Genomic DNA, 17,411 nt, shown 5'->3' with positions numbered 1-17,411 from the left:
CCTCTCACACAAGCTCTTGCATCTCACACATGACTCCCTCTCACACAAGCTCTTTCATCTCACACATGACTCCCTCTCACACAAGCTCTTACATCTCACACATGACTCCCTCTCACACATGAAGCTCTTACATCTCACACATGACTCCCTCTCACACACAAGCTCTTACATCTCACACATGACTCCCTCTCACACACAAGCTCTTACATCTCACACATGACTCCCTCTCACACACAAGCTCTTACATCTCACACATACTCCTTCTCACACACAAGCTCTTACATCTCACACATACTCCTCACACATGAAGCTCTTACATCTCACACATACTCCTTCTCACACATGAAGCTCTTACATCTCACACATACTCCTTCTCACACATGAAGCTCTTACATCTCACACATACTCCTTCTCACACATGAAGCTCTTACATCTCACACATGACTCCCTCTCACATCTCACACATGACTCCCTCTCACACACAAGCTCTTACATCTCACACATGACTCCCTCTCACACACAAGCTCTTACATCTCACACATGACTCCCTCTCACACATGACTCCCTCTCACACATGACTCCCTCTCACACACGACTCCCTCTCACACACAAGCTCTTACATCTCACACATGACTCCCTCTCACACACAAGCTCTTACATCTCACACATGACTCCCTCTCACACACAAGCTCTTACATCTCACACATGACCCCCTCTCACACACAAGCTCTTACATCTCACACATGACTCCCTCTCACACACAAGCTCTTACATCTCACACATGACTCCCTCTCACACACAAGCTCTTACATCTCACACATGACTCCCTCTCACAAACAAGCTCTTACATCTCACACATGACTCCCTCTCACACACAAGCTCTTACATCTCACACATGAAGCTCTTACATCTCACACATGACTCCCTCTCACATACAAGCTCTTACATCTCACACATGACTCCCTCTCACACACAAGCTCTTACATCTCACACATGACTCCCTCTCACACACAAGCTCTTACATCTCACACATGACTCCCTCTCACACACAAGCTCTTACATCTCACACATACTCCTTCTCACACATGAAGCTCTTACATCTCACACATACTCCTTCTCACACATGAAGCTCTTACATCTCACACATGACTCCCTCTCACACACAAGCTCATACATCTCACACATGACTCCCTCTCACACATGAAGCTCTTACATCTCACACATGACTCCCTCCCCACATGAAGCTCTTACATCTCACACATGACTCCCTCTCACACACAAGCCCTTACATCTCACACATGACTCCCTCTTACACTTGAAGCTCTTACATCTCACACATGACTCCCTCTCACACACAAGCTCTTACATCTCACACATGACTCCCTCTCACACACAAGCTCTTAAATCTCACACATGACTCCCTCTCACACACAAGTTCTTACATCTCACACATGACTCCCTCTCACACACAAGCTCTTACATCTCACACATGACTCCCTCTCACACACAAGCTCTTACATCTCACACATGACTCCCTCTCACACACAAGCTCATACATCTCACACATGACTCCGTCTCACACATGAAGCTCTTGCATCTCACACATGACTCCCTCCCCACATGAAGCTCTTACATCTCACACATACTCCTTCTCACACATGAAGCTCTTACATCTCGCACATGACTCCCTCTCACATCTCACACATGACTCCCTCTCACACACAAGATCTTACATCTCACACATGACTCCCTCTCACACACAAGCTCTTACATCTCACACATGACTCCCTCTCACACACAAGCTCTTACATCTCACACATGACTCCCTCTCACACACAAGCTCTTACATCTCACACATGACTCCCTCTCACACACTAGCTCTTAAATCTCACACATGACTCCCTCTCACACACAAGCTCTTACATCTCACACATGACTCCCTCACACACAAGCTCTTAAATCTCACACATGACTCCGTCTCACACACAAGCTCTTACTTCTCACACATGACTCCCTCTCACACACAAGCTCTTACATCTCACACATGACTCCCTCTCACACATGAAGCTCTTACATCTCACACATGACTCCCTCTCACACACAAGCTCTTACATCTCACACATGACTCCCTCTCACACACGACTCCCTCTCACACACAAGCTCTTACATCTCACACATGACTCCCTCTCACACACAAGCTCTTACATCTCACACATGACTCCCTCTCACACACAAGCTCTTACATCTCACACATGACTCCCTCTCACACATGAAGCTCTTACATCTCACACATGACTCCCTCTCACACACAAGCTCTTACATCTCACACATGACTCCCTCTCACACACAAGCTCTTACATCTCACACATGACTCCCTCTCACACACAAGCTCTTACATCTCACACATGACTCCCTCTCACACACAAGCTCATACATCTCACACATGACTCCCTCTCACACATGAAGCTCTTACATCTCACACATGACTCCCTCTTACACATGAAGCTCTTACATCTCACACATGACTCCCTCTCACACACAAGCTCTTACATCTCACACATGACTCCCTCTCACACACAAGCTCTTACATCTCACACATGACTCCCTCTCACACACAAGCTCTTAAATCTCACACATGACTCCCTCTCACACACAAGCTCTTACATCTCACACATGACTCCCTCTCACACACAAGCTCTTACATCTCACACATGACTCCCTCACACACAAGCTCTTACATCTCACACATGACTCCCTCTCACACACAAGCTCTTACATCTCACACATGACTCCCTCTCACACACAAGCTCTTACATCTCACACATACTCCTTCTCACACATGAAGCTCTTACATCTCACACATACTCCTTCTCACACATGAAGCTCTTACATCTCACACATGACTCCCTCTCACACACAAGCTCTTGCATCTCACACATGACTCCCTCACACACAAGCTCTTACATCTCACACATGACTCCCTCTCACACATGAAGCTCTTACATCTCACACATGACTCCCTCTCACACACAAGCTCTTACATCTCACACATGACTCCCTCTCACACACAAGCTCTTAAATCTCACACATGACTCCCTCTCACACACAAGCTCTTACATCTCACACATGACTCCCTCTCACACACAAGCTCTTGCATCTCACACATGACTCCCTCTCACACACAAGCTCTTACATCTCACACGTGACTCCCTCTCACACACAAGCTCTTACATCTCACACATACTCCTTCTCACACATGAAGCTCTTACATCTCACACATACTCCTTCTCACACATGAAGCTCTTACATCTCACACATACTCCTTCTCACACATGAAGCTCTTAGATCTCACACATGGCTCCCTCGCACACACAAGCTCTTACATCTCACACATACTCCTCACACATGAAGCTCTTACATCTCACACATACTCCTTCTCACACATGAAGCTCTTACATCTCACACATGACTCCCTCTCACACACAAGCTCTTACATCTCACACATGACTCCCTCTCACACACAAGCTCATACATCTCACACATGACTCCCTCTCACACATGAAGCTCTTACATCTCACACATGACTCCCTCTCACACATGAAGCTCTTACATCTCACACATGACTCCCTCTCACACATGAAGCTCTTACATCTCACACATGACTCCCTCTCACACATGAAGCTCTTACATCTCACACATGAAGCTCTTACATCTCACACATGACTCCCTCTCACACATGAAGCTCTTACATCTCACACATGACTCCCTCTCACACATGAAGCTCTTACATCTCACACATGACTCCCTCTCACACATGAAGCTCTTACATCTCACACATGACTCCCTCTCACACATGAAGCTCTTACATCTCACACATGACTCCCTCTCACACATGAAGCTCTTACATCTCACACATGACTCCCTCTCACACATGAAGCTCTTACATCTTGCACATGAAGCTCTTACATCTCACACATGACTCCCTCTCACACACAAGCTCTTACATCTCACACATGACTCCCTCTCACGTACAAGCTCTTACATCTCACACATGACTCCCTCTCACATACAAGCTCTTACATCTCACACATGACTCCCTCTCACACACAAGCTCTTACATCTCACACATGACTCCCTCTCACACACATGAAGCTCTTACATCTTGCATATGACTCCTTCTCACACACATGAAGCTCTTACATCTCACACATGACTCCCTCTCACATTCAAGCTCTTACATCTCACACATGACTCCCTCTCACATTCAAGCTCTTACATCTCACACATGACTCCCTCTCACACACAAGCTCTTACATCTCACACATGACACCCTCTCACACACAAGCTCTTACATCTCACACATGACTCCCTCTCACACACAAGCTCTTACATCTCACACATGACTCCCTCTCACACACAAGCTCTTACATCTCACACATGACTCCTTCTCACACACATAAAGCTCTTACATTCTCTCTTGTTATATAGTTGAATGGAGATGTTTTGAATGCTAGGTTTAATATAATTAAATAATCTGAAGATTAATAAATGTAATGATAATTTTCAGGAGCAAAACTTTGTACTGTATATTAAAGAACCATTGGTAATTGGAGATTAGGGCAATTAGTGTAAATTACTGCTTAGACAAGTATTTAGGTAACTTCAAAAATTGGGTGGATAAATACATAAGTGAGAGGGGTTGTCTACAGTGCTCCTTCATCTTTATGTTCAAATGTAATATTGAGGTAGAGTACTACAATACAAAATTGTAGTGTCAATATGTAGTAATGCTCAGTATTAGGCTGATACCAATACTTTAAAAATTAGCTGATACAAGTACTGATACCATCAAAATTAACGTAAGCTCTCCGATATCGATACTCAGTTTTAGGCTGATATCAGTGCCATTAAAATCAGCTGAATGAATGAAAGTATAGTAGTACCAACACTCTTATATGGATGTGAAGCTTTGGTGGTAAATACAGCAGCGAGGAGACGGTTGGAGGCAGTGGAGATGTCCTGTCTAAGGGCAATGTGTGGTGTAAATATTATGCAGAAAATTTGGAGTGTGGAAATTAGGAGAAGGTGTGGAGTTAATAAAAGTATTAGTCAGAGGGCAGAAGAGGGGTTGTTGAGGTGGTTTGGTCATTTAGAGAGAATGGATCAAAGTAGAATGACATGGAAAGCATATAAATCTATAGGGGAAAGAAAGCGGGGTAGGGGTCGTCCTCAAAAGGGTTGGAGAGAGGGGGTAAAGGAGGTTTTGTGGGAGAGGGGCTTGGACTTCCAGCAAGCGTGCGTGAGCGTGTTCGATAGGAGTGAATAGAGACGAATGGTACTTGGGACCTGATGATCTGTTGGAGTGTGAGCAGGGTAATATTTAGTGAAGGGATTCAGGGAAACTGGTTATTTTCATATAGTCAGACTTGAGTCCTGGAAATGAGAAGTACAATGCCTGCACTTTAAAGGAGGGGTTTGGGATATTGGCAGTTTGGAGGGATATGTTGTGTATTTTTATATGTATATGCTTCTAAACTGTTGTATTCTGAGCATCTCTGCAAAAACAGTGATAATGTGTGAGTGTGGTGAAAGTGTTGAATGATGAAAGTATTTTCTTTTTTGGGATTTTCTTTCTTTTTTGGGTCACCCTGCCTCGGTGGGAGACGGCCGACTTGTTGAAAAAAAAAAAAAAAGATACTTCAACACATACCTAGCTTTAATGCCTGTTTTGAATATTACTGAATAAGAAATTATACCCTATATACACAATTTAAAGTATAGAATTATTGGAGTCACTTTTTTCATTTGACGTCAAATGTAAAATGTAAAAAGTCAGAAATAACGATTTTCTCTATGATATATAGTTTCTCTAATTTTTCAGGTGTGACATTGGATGTTCCTGTGATGAAAACAGTTGGTAGCACAACTACCAGTTAAGAGAGAAGACTGATGTCTATAAATAATGTTCATTGCTATAGTGAAGATGACAGAAGGGAACGTGGATAGTAGAAAATTATATATCTATGGCTTTTTAGATGTGATAAAAGCATAGTGGTGTTTCAGAATGACTTTATTGAAAAGCTTCTGATAAAGGAATTATTTTGCAATATACAAGTCAAGCATATTTTTTTTCTTTTCTTTTTTTTCTTCTTTTTCCTGTTGGTGGAAAAGTGCAGACTAAACTAGTAGGTCAACACCATCACAAGTGTCTTCAAAAGCAAGGCTCCAAATTCTCACGATGGGTCAGCTGAGCCACGTACAGTTACGCCGGCTGGAGGAACACAAGTACTCTTGTGCATCAAGTTCTTTGATGGACCCCATGATGCAGAAGTGGTGGTGCTATCTGGTTGAACAGTGTTCCATGACTCTTGCTCCTAATCTCATCACCATTGCCGGTCTGCTGATCAACGTCATCACCTCATTACTCTTAGTATACTACAGCCCAGATGCTAAGCAGGAGGTAAGTGAATAGTGCAAGTAATTTTTTTATTTTATTATCACACTGGCCAATTCCCACCAAGGCAGGGTGGCCCGAAAAAGAAAAACTTTCACCATCATTCACTCCATCACTGTCTTGCCAGAAGGGTGCTTTACACTACAGTTTTTAAACTGCAGCATTAACACCCCTCCTTCAGAGTGCAGGCACTGTACTTCCCATCTCCAGGACTCAAGTCCGGCCTGCCAGTTTCCCTGAACCCCTTCATAAATGTTACTTTGCTCACACTCCAACAGCACGTCAAGTATTAAAAACTATTTGTCTCCATTCACTCCTATCAAGTAATGGGTAAATCATATTCCTTGAAATCTTTAGAGCCTATACCAAACATGAGGCATGAACATTGTTCTTTAGTTGTTAATGTATAATTTTTATCCACAGTATAGTGTGTTCTATCTAAATCCAATGCACCTTTTCATCAGTAATGCTGTACCAGTTATATAGTTACACATTAAAAAGAGGAATGGATTAAGTTTTGCTGCTCAATTGGTGTTTATGTATTTGTAGCTACAAGAGCTATACTCTTGGTGCATCATAATCAGTGTTCAGTCAGTGTAAAAGCTTTAAAATTTCCAGTAGTTGTATCATTACCTTTTATATACAATTACAGTCTTCTGATGGGCTCCAAATACATGGAATTTGAACTAACTATTTTCTTTGGATCAGTCTAGACTACCTTCCTTTCATAGGCACTACATGACCCCTATAGATTTAGCTCTTTCCCATGAATATAATAATTAATGTACAGTATTAGTATTCTGACAGTGGTTTTATCTCTGTTTATAAATGTGGCCTTGTTTTCTTCTGGTTCATATGCTAAGATATCTTTATCCTTTTGTATCATTTTATAATCTTTTATCCCCTCAAAGACAGTTCCTTGATACCACTAAGGGTCTCAGGCTGTATGGAAATGGACCTCTTCTCTCCCTATGTGGATTAAACCTTGTTACCTCTCATTCCCCTGAGCACTGTATAACCCATATGGGTTTAGTTCTTCCCTTGAATATTGAATATTGTCCTTGAATATTGAATATTGTCCAGGAATCAAGTCCAGCCCGGCAGGCTGGACATGATTCCTGGAGATGAGAAGTACAGTACCAGCACTTTCGTACTTTGCTACAAGTTCTTTCTTGAATTCTATTGTGATTCTCGCCTTCTCTATCAAAGGGCTGGCACTCGGAACTTTCTTTGGCCCCATGGTGGCTTATTTAGCAGTCGCACTTAATAAACGAGTACAAAAAACAATGGATTATTATGAAATGTTTTGGATGAATGCGCGGGGTGATGCTCACTCAACGAGGAACAGGCAGACTGAGTCTCAACCCATGTGATGCTTTGTGTGGGTGCGGGCAGGCAAACGCGTTTGGCACAGCAACTCTATGAAAACCGAGTGGATGTACAAAAACTGGGACAAAATTTTGCCAAAAAAAGCTGTCGAAAACCAAATCCTACGAAAACCAGGGCATACACTACGACAAGGTCCTAGATGCACTAGAAGACGAAAAAATGCAGATGTAATATATGCAGACTTTGCAAAAGCCTTCGACAAGTGTGACCATGGCGTAATAGCGCACAAAATGTGTGCTAAAGGAATAACAGGAAAAGTTGGTAGATGAATCTTTAAATTCCTGACAAATAGAACAGAGTAGTAGTAGTCAACAGAGTAGTCTGAGGTGGCTACGGTGAAAAGCTCTGTTCCACAAGGCACAGTACTCACTCCCATCTTGTTCCTCATCCTCATATCTGACATAGACAGGGATGTAAGCCATAGCATCGTCTTCCTTTGCAGATGACACCCGAATCTGCATGACAGTGTCTTCCATTGCAGACACTGCAAGGCTCCAGGCGGACATCAACCAAATCGTTCAATGGGCTGCAGAAAACAGTATGAAGTTCAACGATGAGAAATTTCAATTACTCCGATATGGTAAACGTGAGGAAATTAAAACTTCATCAGGTATAAAAAAAAATTACAACCACACAGTAGAGCGAGAAACTAACGTCAAAGACCTTGGAGTGATCATGTCGGAGGATCTCGCCTTCAAGGACCATAACATTGTATCAATCGCATCTGCTAGAAAAATGACAGGATGGATAATGAGAACCTTCAAAACTAGGGATGCCAAGCCCATGATGACACTCTTCAGGTCGCTTGTTCTATCTAGGCTGGAATATTGCTGCACACTAACAGCACCTTTCAGGGCAGGCGAAATTGCTGACCTAGAAAATGTACAGAGAACCTTCACAGCATGCATAACTGAAATAAAACACCTCAATTACTGGGAGCGCTTGGAGTTCCTGAACCTGTACTCCCTGGAACTCAGGCGGGAGAGATGCATGATTATATACTCCTGGAAAATCCTAGAGGGACTAGTACCAAACTTGCACACGAAAATCACTCCCTACAAAAGCAAAAGACTTGGCAGACGATGCAACATCCCCCCAATGAAAAGCAGGGGTGTCACTAGCACAGTAAGCCACAACACAGTAAGTGTCAGTGGCCCAAGACTGTTCAACTGCATCCCAGCATACATAAAGGAGATTACCAATAGATCCCTGGCTGTCTTCAAGCAGGCACTGGACAAGCACCTAAAGTCAGTACCTGACCAGCCGGGCTGTGGTTCATACGTTGGATTGCATGCAGCCAGCAGTAACAGCCTGGTTGATCAGGCCTTGATCCACCAAGAGACCTGGCCACAGGGGCATTGACCCCCGGAACTCTCTCCAGGTAATACAAAAAACCGAGGTTCCTCTGTATCATATCTCCCTTTATACTTGTACTGTTTATCCACCAAAGAGGGCAATTAGTGTTTTTGAGCATTTTTTTTTTAGTTTGTCTTTAAACTTTTTATGCAATATATATTTTTCTCCATGGGAAAGTGGAAGAGAATTTTTCCTCTGTAAGTCATGTTTGTCATAAGAGGCAACTAAAATGTCAGGAGGAAGGGGCTAATAACCCCTTCACACACAGTTTTTTGTTAGTGTTCTTACAAATATTTTATTTTGGCAGGTGCCTCGTTGGGCCTGTTTTCTTTGTGCTCTAGGGCTGTTTATCTACCAGAGCCTCGATGCAATTGATGGGAAGCAAGCAAGACGCACTGGCACATCTTCTCCGCTCGGAGAGCTCTTTGATCATGGCTGTGATTCACTTTCTACAGGTGGGACAATTTTAATTATTTACAATATTTGGTATGACTTTAATACTCATTGAACAATTTCATTTCCATTAATGTGATCTTGTATCAGATACTTAGTTTGATATTCTTCAGATGTTTTTATAGGGTCTTTTGATTGAAGTTAATCAGTGCTTTGAAGATGTTAAGTTAATGGCCTGATAAATAAATAAGTCCCAGTCATAACGAACCATTAAAAATGTAGACATATACTTGGATTGATAGTGAGAGCAATTCATGACACAAGTGTATTTAAAAACTGAATTCCTGTACTGTGCCAGTTCATAGCTTAGTGTTACAGTGAGCTTTTGTTTGCTTAAAAGCCAAGATAAATTTCACTGAATTATGCTGAAAGTTAAATAATAGTTTGTTACTTCTTCCTTTTTGTATTTGTTAATTGATTCAAAGAAAAAATATTTATCAAGGTCAGTATCATTTGCTTACCCTAGCATTATTTCATGATATGCCACCAGGTACTTCACTGTTACCCCACTTGTCACATGTTCATCTAGTACAAACAAGTGTTGAAGGACACCATTATTTCATTAGTTTAAGTTTTGTACGGTGGTCATGTATTTGTAATGAGAAGAAAGTAAAAGTTATTGTTTACCTGTATTATTTTATAATTCATCAAACTACCTATTGCAAGCAAGATTAATTTATTTAGTATTTATAATACTTTGTACTGATGAATAAGATTGGTGCACCATTTTTGTATCTTTATTGCTGAAAATTTTCACCTGCACAAAAGGCTTCTTCAGTTAAATACATGTAAATGTAATACAGGAAACAGTAGTAGTTTTGACGTGATTAATCAGCTGACAGATTGATCACATCAAAACTGCTACTATATCATTTTGTGTGTTATATTTGCCTGTATTCAACTGAAGAAGCTTGTTGTACAAGCAGAACTTTTCAGCAATGAAGATGCAAAAATGTTGCTCTTTTCCTTTTTCATCACCTTGTCAGTATTGGATACCATTATAATTTTTACATTGTCTTGTTTGTTGCAGTGTTTGTCTCTCTTGGGGTATGCTGTTCTGTGTGCCTGGGAACCCATCCATACTGGATGTTCTTTCAGTGCATGATGGCTGTTAGTCTCTTCTATTGTGCACACTGGCAAACTTACGTATCGGGTGAGTGTAAATGAAATTTAGTACCCTACATGCATATTGGAAGCAAGATAGATAAACCTGTGCCATCTTGTGTGCTTGAGCTTCTGTAAATAAATACAGTAAGCATGGATTAGAGAAAGGAAGGTTATTCTGCTAAGTGAATGAATGAGTAGGGGAAATGCAATTGTTGCTGAAATTGTAGGAGCCTGGAAATGTCGCATAATTTTTTTTTTTTTTTTTAACAAGTCGGCCGTCTCCCACTGAGGCAGGGCGACCCAAAAAGAAAGAAAATCCCCAAAAAGAAAATAATTTCATCATCATTCAACACTTTCACCTCACTCACAAATAATCACTGTTTTTGCAGAGGTGCTCACAATACAGCAGTTTAGAAGTAAATACGTGTAAAGATACACAACATATCCCCCCAAACTGCCAATATCCCAAACCCGTCCTTTAAAGTGCAGGCATTGTACTTCCCATTTCCAAGACTCAAGTCCGACTATATGAAAATAACCAGTTTCCCTGAATCCCTTCACTAAATATTACCCTGCTCACACTCCAACAGCTCGTCAGGTCCCAAATACCATTCGTTCCCTCCTATCTAACACGCTCACGCACGCTTGCTGGAAGTCTAAGCCCCTCGCCCACAAAACCTCCTTTACCCCCTCCCTCCGACCTTTTCGAGGACGACTCCTACCCCGCCTTCCTTCCCCTACAGATTTATACGCTCTCCATGTCATTCTACTTTGATCTATTCTCTCTAAATGACCAAACCACCACCACCTCCTGTGTACATTACTGAAGTTAAAAAGAGAAGCTTTTGTTTTTATTTTTTGGGCTGCCCTGCTTTGGTGGGATACAGCCAGTTTGTTGAAAGAAGATATTTTTTGTAAGAATTATGTGCAGAGCATGTTTTGTGGCTTGTACCTTTCACATAGCAGGTGATCCAAGTTTGTAGTACTTGTTACTCATTCATCCCTGATAATTGTACGGTGATGAAGATTGGTGGTAGTGGATAATTTTTGTCAGGTTCTGTACTGAGAGGGAGACATGTAGTTGTCAGTGTTAGTAAGGAAAGATAGAAGGGCTAGACATAACACAGCCTGTAGCCAAAGGTCTACATAACTTACGTAATTCCAATGATGTATGCAATATTAATGAAAGTAATAGGTTTCCCAAAAGCTCAGTAATAATAATTGCTTCAAGGGCATATAATACATCATCATTGAGGCCAGTATTTGAGCATTCATCACTAGGTTGGAATCCACTTATGAAAGCTTGAAGGTTCATAGATTTTTCCATCAAGATATACCATGAGATAGATCTGAACTATCTGCACTGGTTTTTTTAAAGACCTTATAAAGAAATGCTTTCACCAACAAATCATACTTTTAAAATTGTACCTTTCATATAATAGTAGTTAACTGCTTAAGAAATCCTATTTAACTGAAGATCATTGAATCAGTTTGAAATATTAATGCAGACTTTTAAAATGGTACTGTTGCTCATTTAGATACCTCTGTACATTTAAGAAATCCTACTAAATGATCTGTGTCTAGTTCTTAAGTGGTCTATGAACATTAGGATTAGTTTCCCTGAAGTGCATTGCATACTAGTGGCTTTCTTTTGTGCCTAACAGTACTTTATTACATGTAAACTAGATTATCTGTGTACTGCATAAAAGAAGTAAAAATCTGAATTTGAATCATTCACTCCGTCACTGTTTTGTCAGAGATGTGCAGACACTACAGTTCAGATGCCCCTCCAAACTGCAAATGTCCCCATCCCTCCTTCAGAGTGCAGGCACTGTACTTCCCACCTCCAGGACTCAAGTCCGCCTAACTGGTAAAAATTCAGTTGCTGTAGTTAGCAAGGATTAAAATTACAAATAATTTAAACCCAGTTCTCTTAAACGGTCAGAACCTCTCCATCTCAAATTGCCTACTATTATTTTTTTAAAACACACTGGCCTTTCCCAACCAAGGCAGGGTGACCTGAAAAAGAAACCTTCACCATCATTTACACTATTACTGTCTTGCCAGAGGTGCGGAGATACCACAGTTTAGATGTTCATCTAAACAGCAGATATCCCTCCTTTAGAGTGCGGGCACTGTACTTATTGCTATATTATTTATTATTATTATAGGGGGGACTTACCCATCCTCAGGAAAGTCTAAAAAAATTAAATATTTCCACTACTTTGAGTGCACTTTCATGCTACTTCCTGAATTTTACTTTTTCATCATGCACCATGTGAAGGCAGAATTTTTTTTATTTTGTGCACTCGCCACACACCCATTCTCTCATATCTAGGCCAAGATTTACCAATCACAACTTACCTGAGGGAGCTAAGCTCAAAGTATAGATCTTCGTAAGCAACCCTGGGGTCGGTAAACTAAGTTGGTATCTAAAGAATAGGGACTTCTCCATGTGTACCAGACCACCTCCCCACCATGTGTGCCACTCCCCATATAGTGCTTGTCTAATTAAGAACCCAGCATCACTGGCTATAAATGGTGGGGATATTTTCACTTTCATTTAATTTGCTGTGGCTTATAGTCAGTGGTTTGGAACAAGTTATAGACATGGTTTGTGGAATGTGAATTCTGTAATTGACTTTAACTATTTGTTTGCTTTCTAATGATTTCTGTAATATGATGGGGAATTAATCAAGGTAAAGAAAACAAGTCCATTGTGGTGGAGAACAAAACTAGTGCTGGGTAATAATGTGTATTAAAGCAATGTATTGATGGTTAAATAGCAATAAACTTGTCATTTTCGATTCTCACTTCTTTATTAATTGTTCTGGACATTGATGTGTGCTACATTAATAATAGTTTTCTTTTTCAGGAACCCTTCGATTTGGTTTTGTCGATGTAACTGAAGCCCAGTTTGGTGTGATTATCATTCACTTAATTTCTGTTATTTTTGGATCAGGAGTTTGGTCTTTAAAGGTATGTTTAACATTGATAATACAGTGTAGATTATTCTGTTGTTTCTTCTGTTCATTTGGAACTTGCATGATGAATGAGCAGGTGAGTGAATCAGTGTATGATAGGTTTGAATTAGCAAATTGAGTAAATAAGGGAGCAAGAGATATGGATGAAGAAGGGAGCAAGAAGGTTGTGAAGGGGATGCAGATATGGGATATGGGAGTGAACGGAAGGGGGTTATGAACAGGAGGGACACTGAAAAGAGGGAGGAAGCAAGCAGCCGGAGGAATTCATGAAAAATTATTAGAGATGTGAAAAGGAAGGTGCAAGCTAATGAGCAGGAGGGATGTGAAAGTGAGCAAATATGCATGAAAGATGCCAGAAGGAGTGGAAGGAATGGATAAAAAGGCACACTATTGTAGGGAAATCTTTGCAAATGTTATGTATCATTCAAGGCTGGACATATAAAGTCTACAGGAAACACACCAAAACACCAACCACTTTATAAGGTGAATGAGTACCTCAAGGACAAGCTCATGAGACGTCTAAGGTGGATGATGTCCCTGGACATGGCTGCTGTTATTTCTAAAACTATTAAAGAAATCACCGGGCTTACAAATCCAAAATCACCACTACCACAGGGGACTAAAGAATTAGGTGTTGGGTGCAGTAAATTGTGCATTGCATAACCTTGGAATTCTTCAAGAACACAAATACATGTGTAGGATTGATATACCAGTGATGCATACATAGCCAAATGCAAGATAAATTTCCTTGCTGTAAACATGGGTGCTACACAACAACCATTTCAGGACAATAACAGAAGCAAATTCAGTATCCTAGAGATGGCCACCATTCACGTTTTTTTTTTTTCCTCCTCCGGCTGTGATCCACCAAGGTATGGTGACCTGAAAAAGAAGAAACATTTTCTTTATAGAGGTTTTCTTTTTTACGTTTAATAATTGATACATCCTAGGTAGTAGGTTGGTAGACAGCAACCGCCCAGGGAGGTACGTACTGCCATCCTGCCAAGTGAGTGTAAAACGGAAGCCTGTAATTGTTTTACACGATGGTAGGATTGCTGGTGTCTTTTTTTTTTCCTGTCTCGTACACATGCAAGATTTCAGGTACGTCTTGCTACTTCTACTTAGGTCACACTACACATACATGTACAAGCATGCATATATATATATTAATTAATTTTTTTTTTTTTTTTTTTATTATTATTATCACACTGGCCGATTCCCACCAAGGCAGGGTGGCCCGAAAAAAGAAAAACTTTCACCATCATTCACTCCATCACTGTCTTGCCAGAAGGGTGCTTTACACTACAGTTTTTAAACTGCAACATTAACACCCCTCCTTCAGAGTGCAGGCACTGTACTTCCCATCTCCAGGACTCAAGTCCGGCCTGCCGGTTTCCCTGAACCCCTTCATATATGTTACTTTGCTCACACTCCAACAGCACGTCAAGTATTAAAAACCATTTGTCTCCATTCACTCCTATCAAACACGCTCACGCATGCCTGCTGGAAGTCCAAGCCCCTCGCACACAAAACCTCCTTTACCTCCTCTCTCCAACCTTTCCTAGGCCGACCCCTACCCCGCCTTCCTTCCACTACAGACTGATACACTCTTGAAGTCATTCTGTTTCGCTCCATTCTCTCTACATGTCCGAACCACCTCAACAACCCTTCCTCAGCCCTCTGGACAACAGTTTTGGTAATCCCGCACCTCCTCCTAACTTCCAAACTACGAATTCTCTGCATTATATTCACACCACACATTGCCCTCAGACATGACATCTCCACTGCCTCCAGCCTTCTCCTTGCTGCAACATTCATCACCCATGCTTCACACCCATATAAGAGCATTGGTAAAACTATACTCTCATACATTCCCCTCTTTGCCTCCAAGGACAAAGTTCTTTGTCTCCACAGACTCCTAAGTGCACCACTCACTCTTTTCCCCTCATCAATTCTATGATTCACCTCATCTTTCATTGACCCATCCGCTGACACGTCCACTCCCAAATATCTGAATACATTCACCTCCTCCATACTCTCTCCCTCCAATCTGATATTCAATCTTTCATCACCTAATCTTTTTGTTATCCTCATAACCTTACTCTTTCCTGTATTTACCTTTAATTTTCTTCTTTTGCACACCCTACCAAATTCATCCACCAATCTCTGCAACTTCTCTTCAGAATCTCCCAAGAGCACAGTGTCATCAGCAAAGAGCAGCTGTGACAACTCCCACTTTGTGTGTGATTCTTTATCTTTTAACTCCACGCCTCTTGCCAAGACCCTCGCATTTACTTCTCTTACAACCCCATCTATAAATATATTAAACAACCACGGTGACATCACACATCCTTGTCTAAGGCCTACTTTTACTGGGAAATAATTTCCCTCTTTCCTACATACTCTAACTTGAGCCTCACTATCCTCGTAAAAACTCTTCACCGCTTTCAGTAACCTACCTCCTACACCATACACTTGCAACATCTGCCACATTGCCCCCCTATCCACCCTGTCATATGCCTTTTCCAAATCCATAAATGCCACAAAGACCTCTTTAGCCTTATCTAAATACTGTTCACTTATATGTTTCACTGTAAAAACCTGGTCCACACACCCCCTACCTTTCCTAAAGCCTCCTTGTTCATCTGCTATCCTATTCTCCGTCTTACTCTTAATTCTTTCAATAATAACTCTACCATACACTTTACCAGGTATACTCAACAGACTTATCCCCCTATAATTTTTGCACTCTCTTTTATCCCCTTTGCCTTTATACAAAGGAACTATGCATGCTCTCTGCCAATCCCTAGGTACCTTACCCTCTTCCACACATTTATTAAATAATTGCACCAACCACTCCAGAACTATATCCTCACCTGGTTTTAACATTTCTATCTTTATCCCATCAATCCTGGTTGCCTTACCCCCTTTCATTTTACCTACTGCCTCACGAACTTCCCCCACACTCACAACTGGCTCTTCCTCACTCCTACAAGATGTTATTCCTCCTTGTCCTATACACGAAATCACAGCTTCCCTATCTTCATCAACATTTAACAATTCCTCAAAATATTCCCTCCATCTTCCCAATACCTCTAACTCTCCATTTAATAACTCCTCTCCTATTTTTAACTGACAAATCCATTTGTTCTCTAGGCTTTCTTAACTTGTTAATCTCACTCCAAAACTTTTTCTTATTTTCAACAAAATTTGTTGATAACATCTCACCCACTCTCTCATTTGCTCTCTTTTTACATTGCTTCACCACTCTCTTAACCTCTCTCTTTTTCTCCATATACTCTTCCCTCCTTGCATCACTTCTACTTTGTAAAAACTTCTCATGTGCTAACTTTTTCTCCCTTACTACTCTCTTTACATCATCATTCCACCAATCGCTCCTCTTCCCTCCCGCACACACTTTCCTGTAACCACAAACTTCTGCTGAACACTAACACTACATTTTTAAACCTACCCCATACCTCTTCGACCCCATTGCCTATGCTCTCATTAGCCCATCTATCCTCCAATAGCTGTTTATATCTTACCCTAACTGCCTCCTCTTTTAGTTTATAAACCTTCACCTCTCTCTTCCCTGATGCTTCTATTCTCCTTGTATCCCATCTACCTTTTACTCTCAGTGTAGCTACAACTAGAAAGTGATCTAATAT

General features: G+C 41.1%; 1 protein-coding gene across 4 annotated transcripts in view; it reads left to right on the top strand.

Moving 5' to 3' along the window:
- bbc (choline/ethanolaminephosphotransferase 1 bbc) overlaps positions 1–17,411 on the top strand; it is a 70,453-nt gene that overhangs the window by 6,024 nt on the left and 47,018 nt on the right. For all 4 annotated transcript variants that reach the window (XM_053796067.2, XM_053796074.2, XM_053796059.2 and 1 more), the window contains exons 2-5: positions 5,882–6,460; positions 9,507–9,654; positions 10,683–10,805; positions 13,635–13,738. In XM_053796067.2, coding sequence (XP_053652042.1) covers positions 6,239–6,460; positions 9,507–9,654; positions 10,683–10,805; positions 13,635–13,738 — 597 coding nt within the window. In that variant the 5' untranslated portion in view covers positions 5,882–6,238. The remainder of the gene's footprint in view (positions 1–5,881; positions 6,461–9,506; positions 9,655–10,682; positions 10,806–13,634; positions 13,739–17,411) is intronic.

Source organism: Cherax quadricarinatus, chromosome 37 (genome assembly GCF_038502225.1).
Source record: "Cherax quadricarinatus isolate ZL_2023a chromosome 37, ASM3850222v1, whole genome shotgun sequence".
Classification (NCBI taxonomy): Eukaryota; Metazoa; Arthropoda; class Malacostraca; order Decapoda; family Parastacidae; genus Cherax; species Cherax quadricarinatus.
Note: the sequence above shows the minus strand (reverse complement) of the source record. Positions and strands in the feature narration are given on the sequence as shown.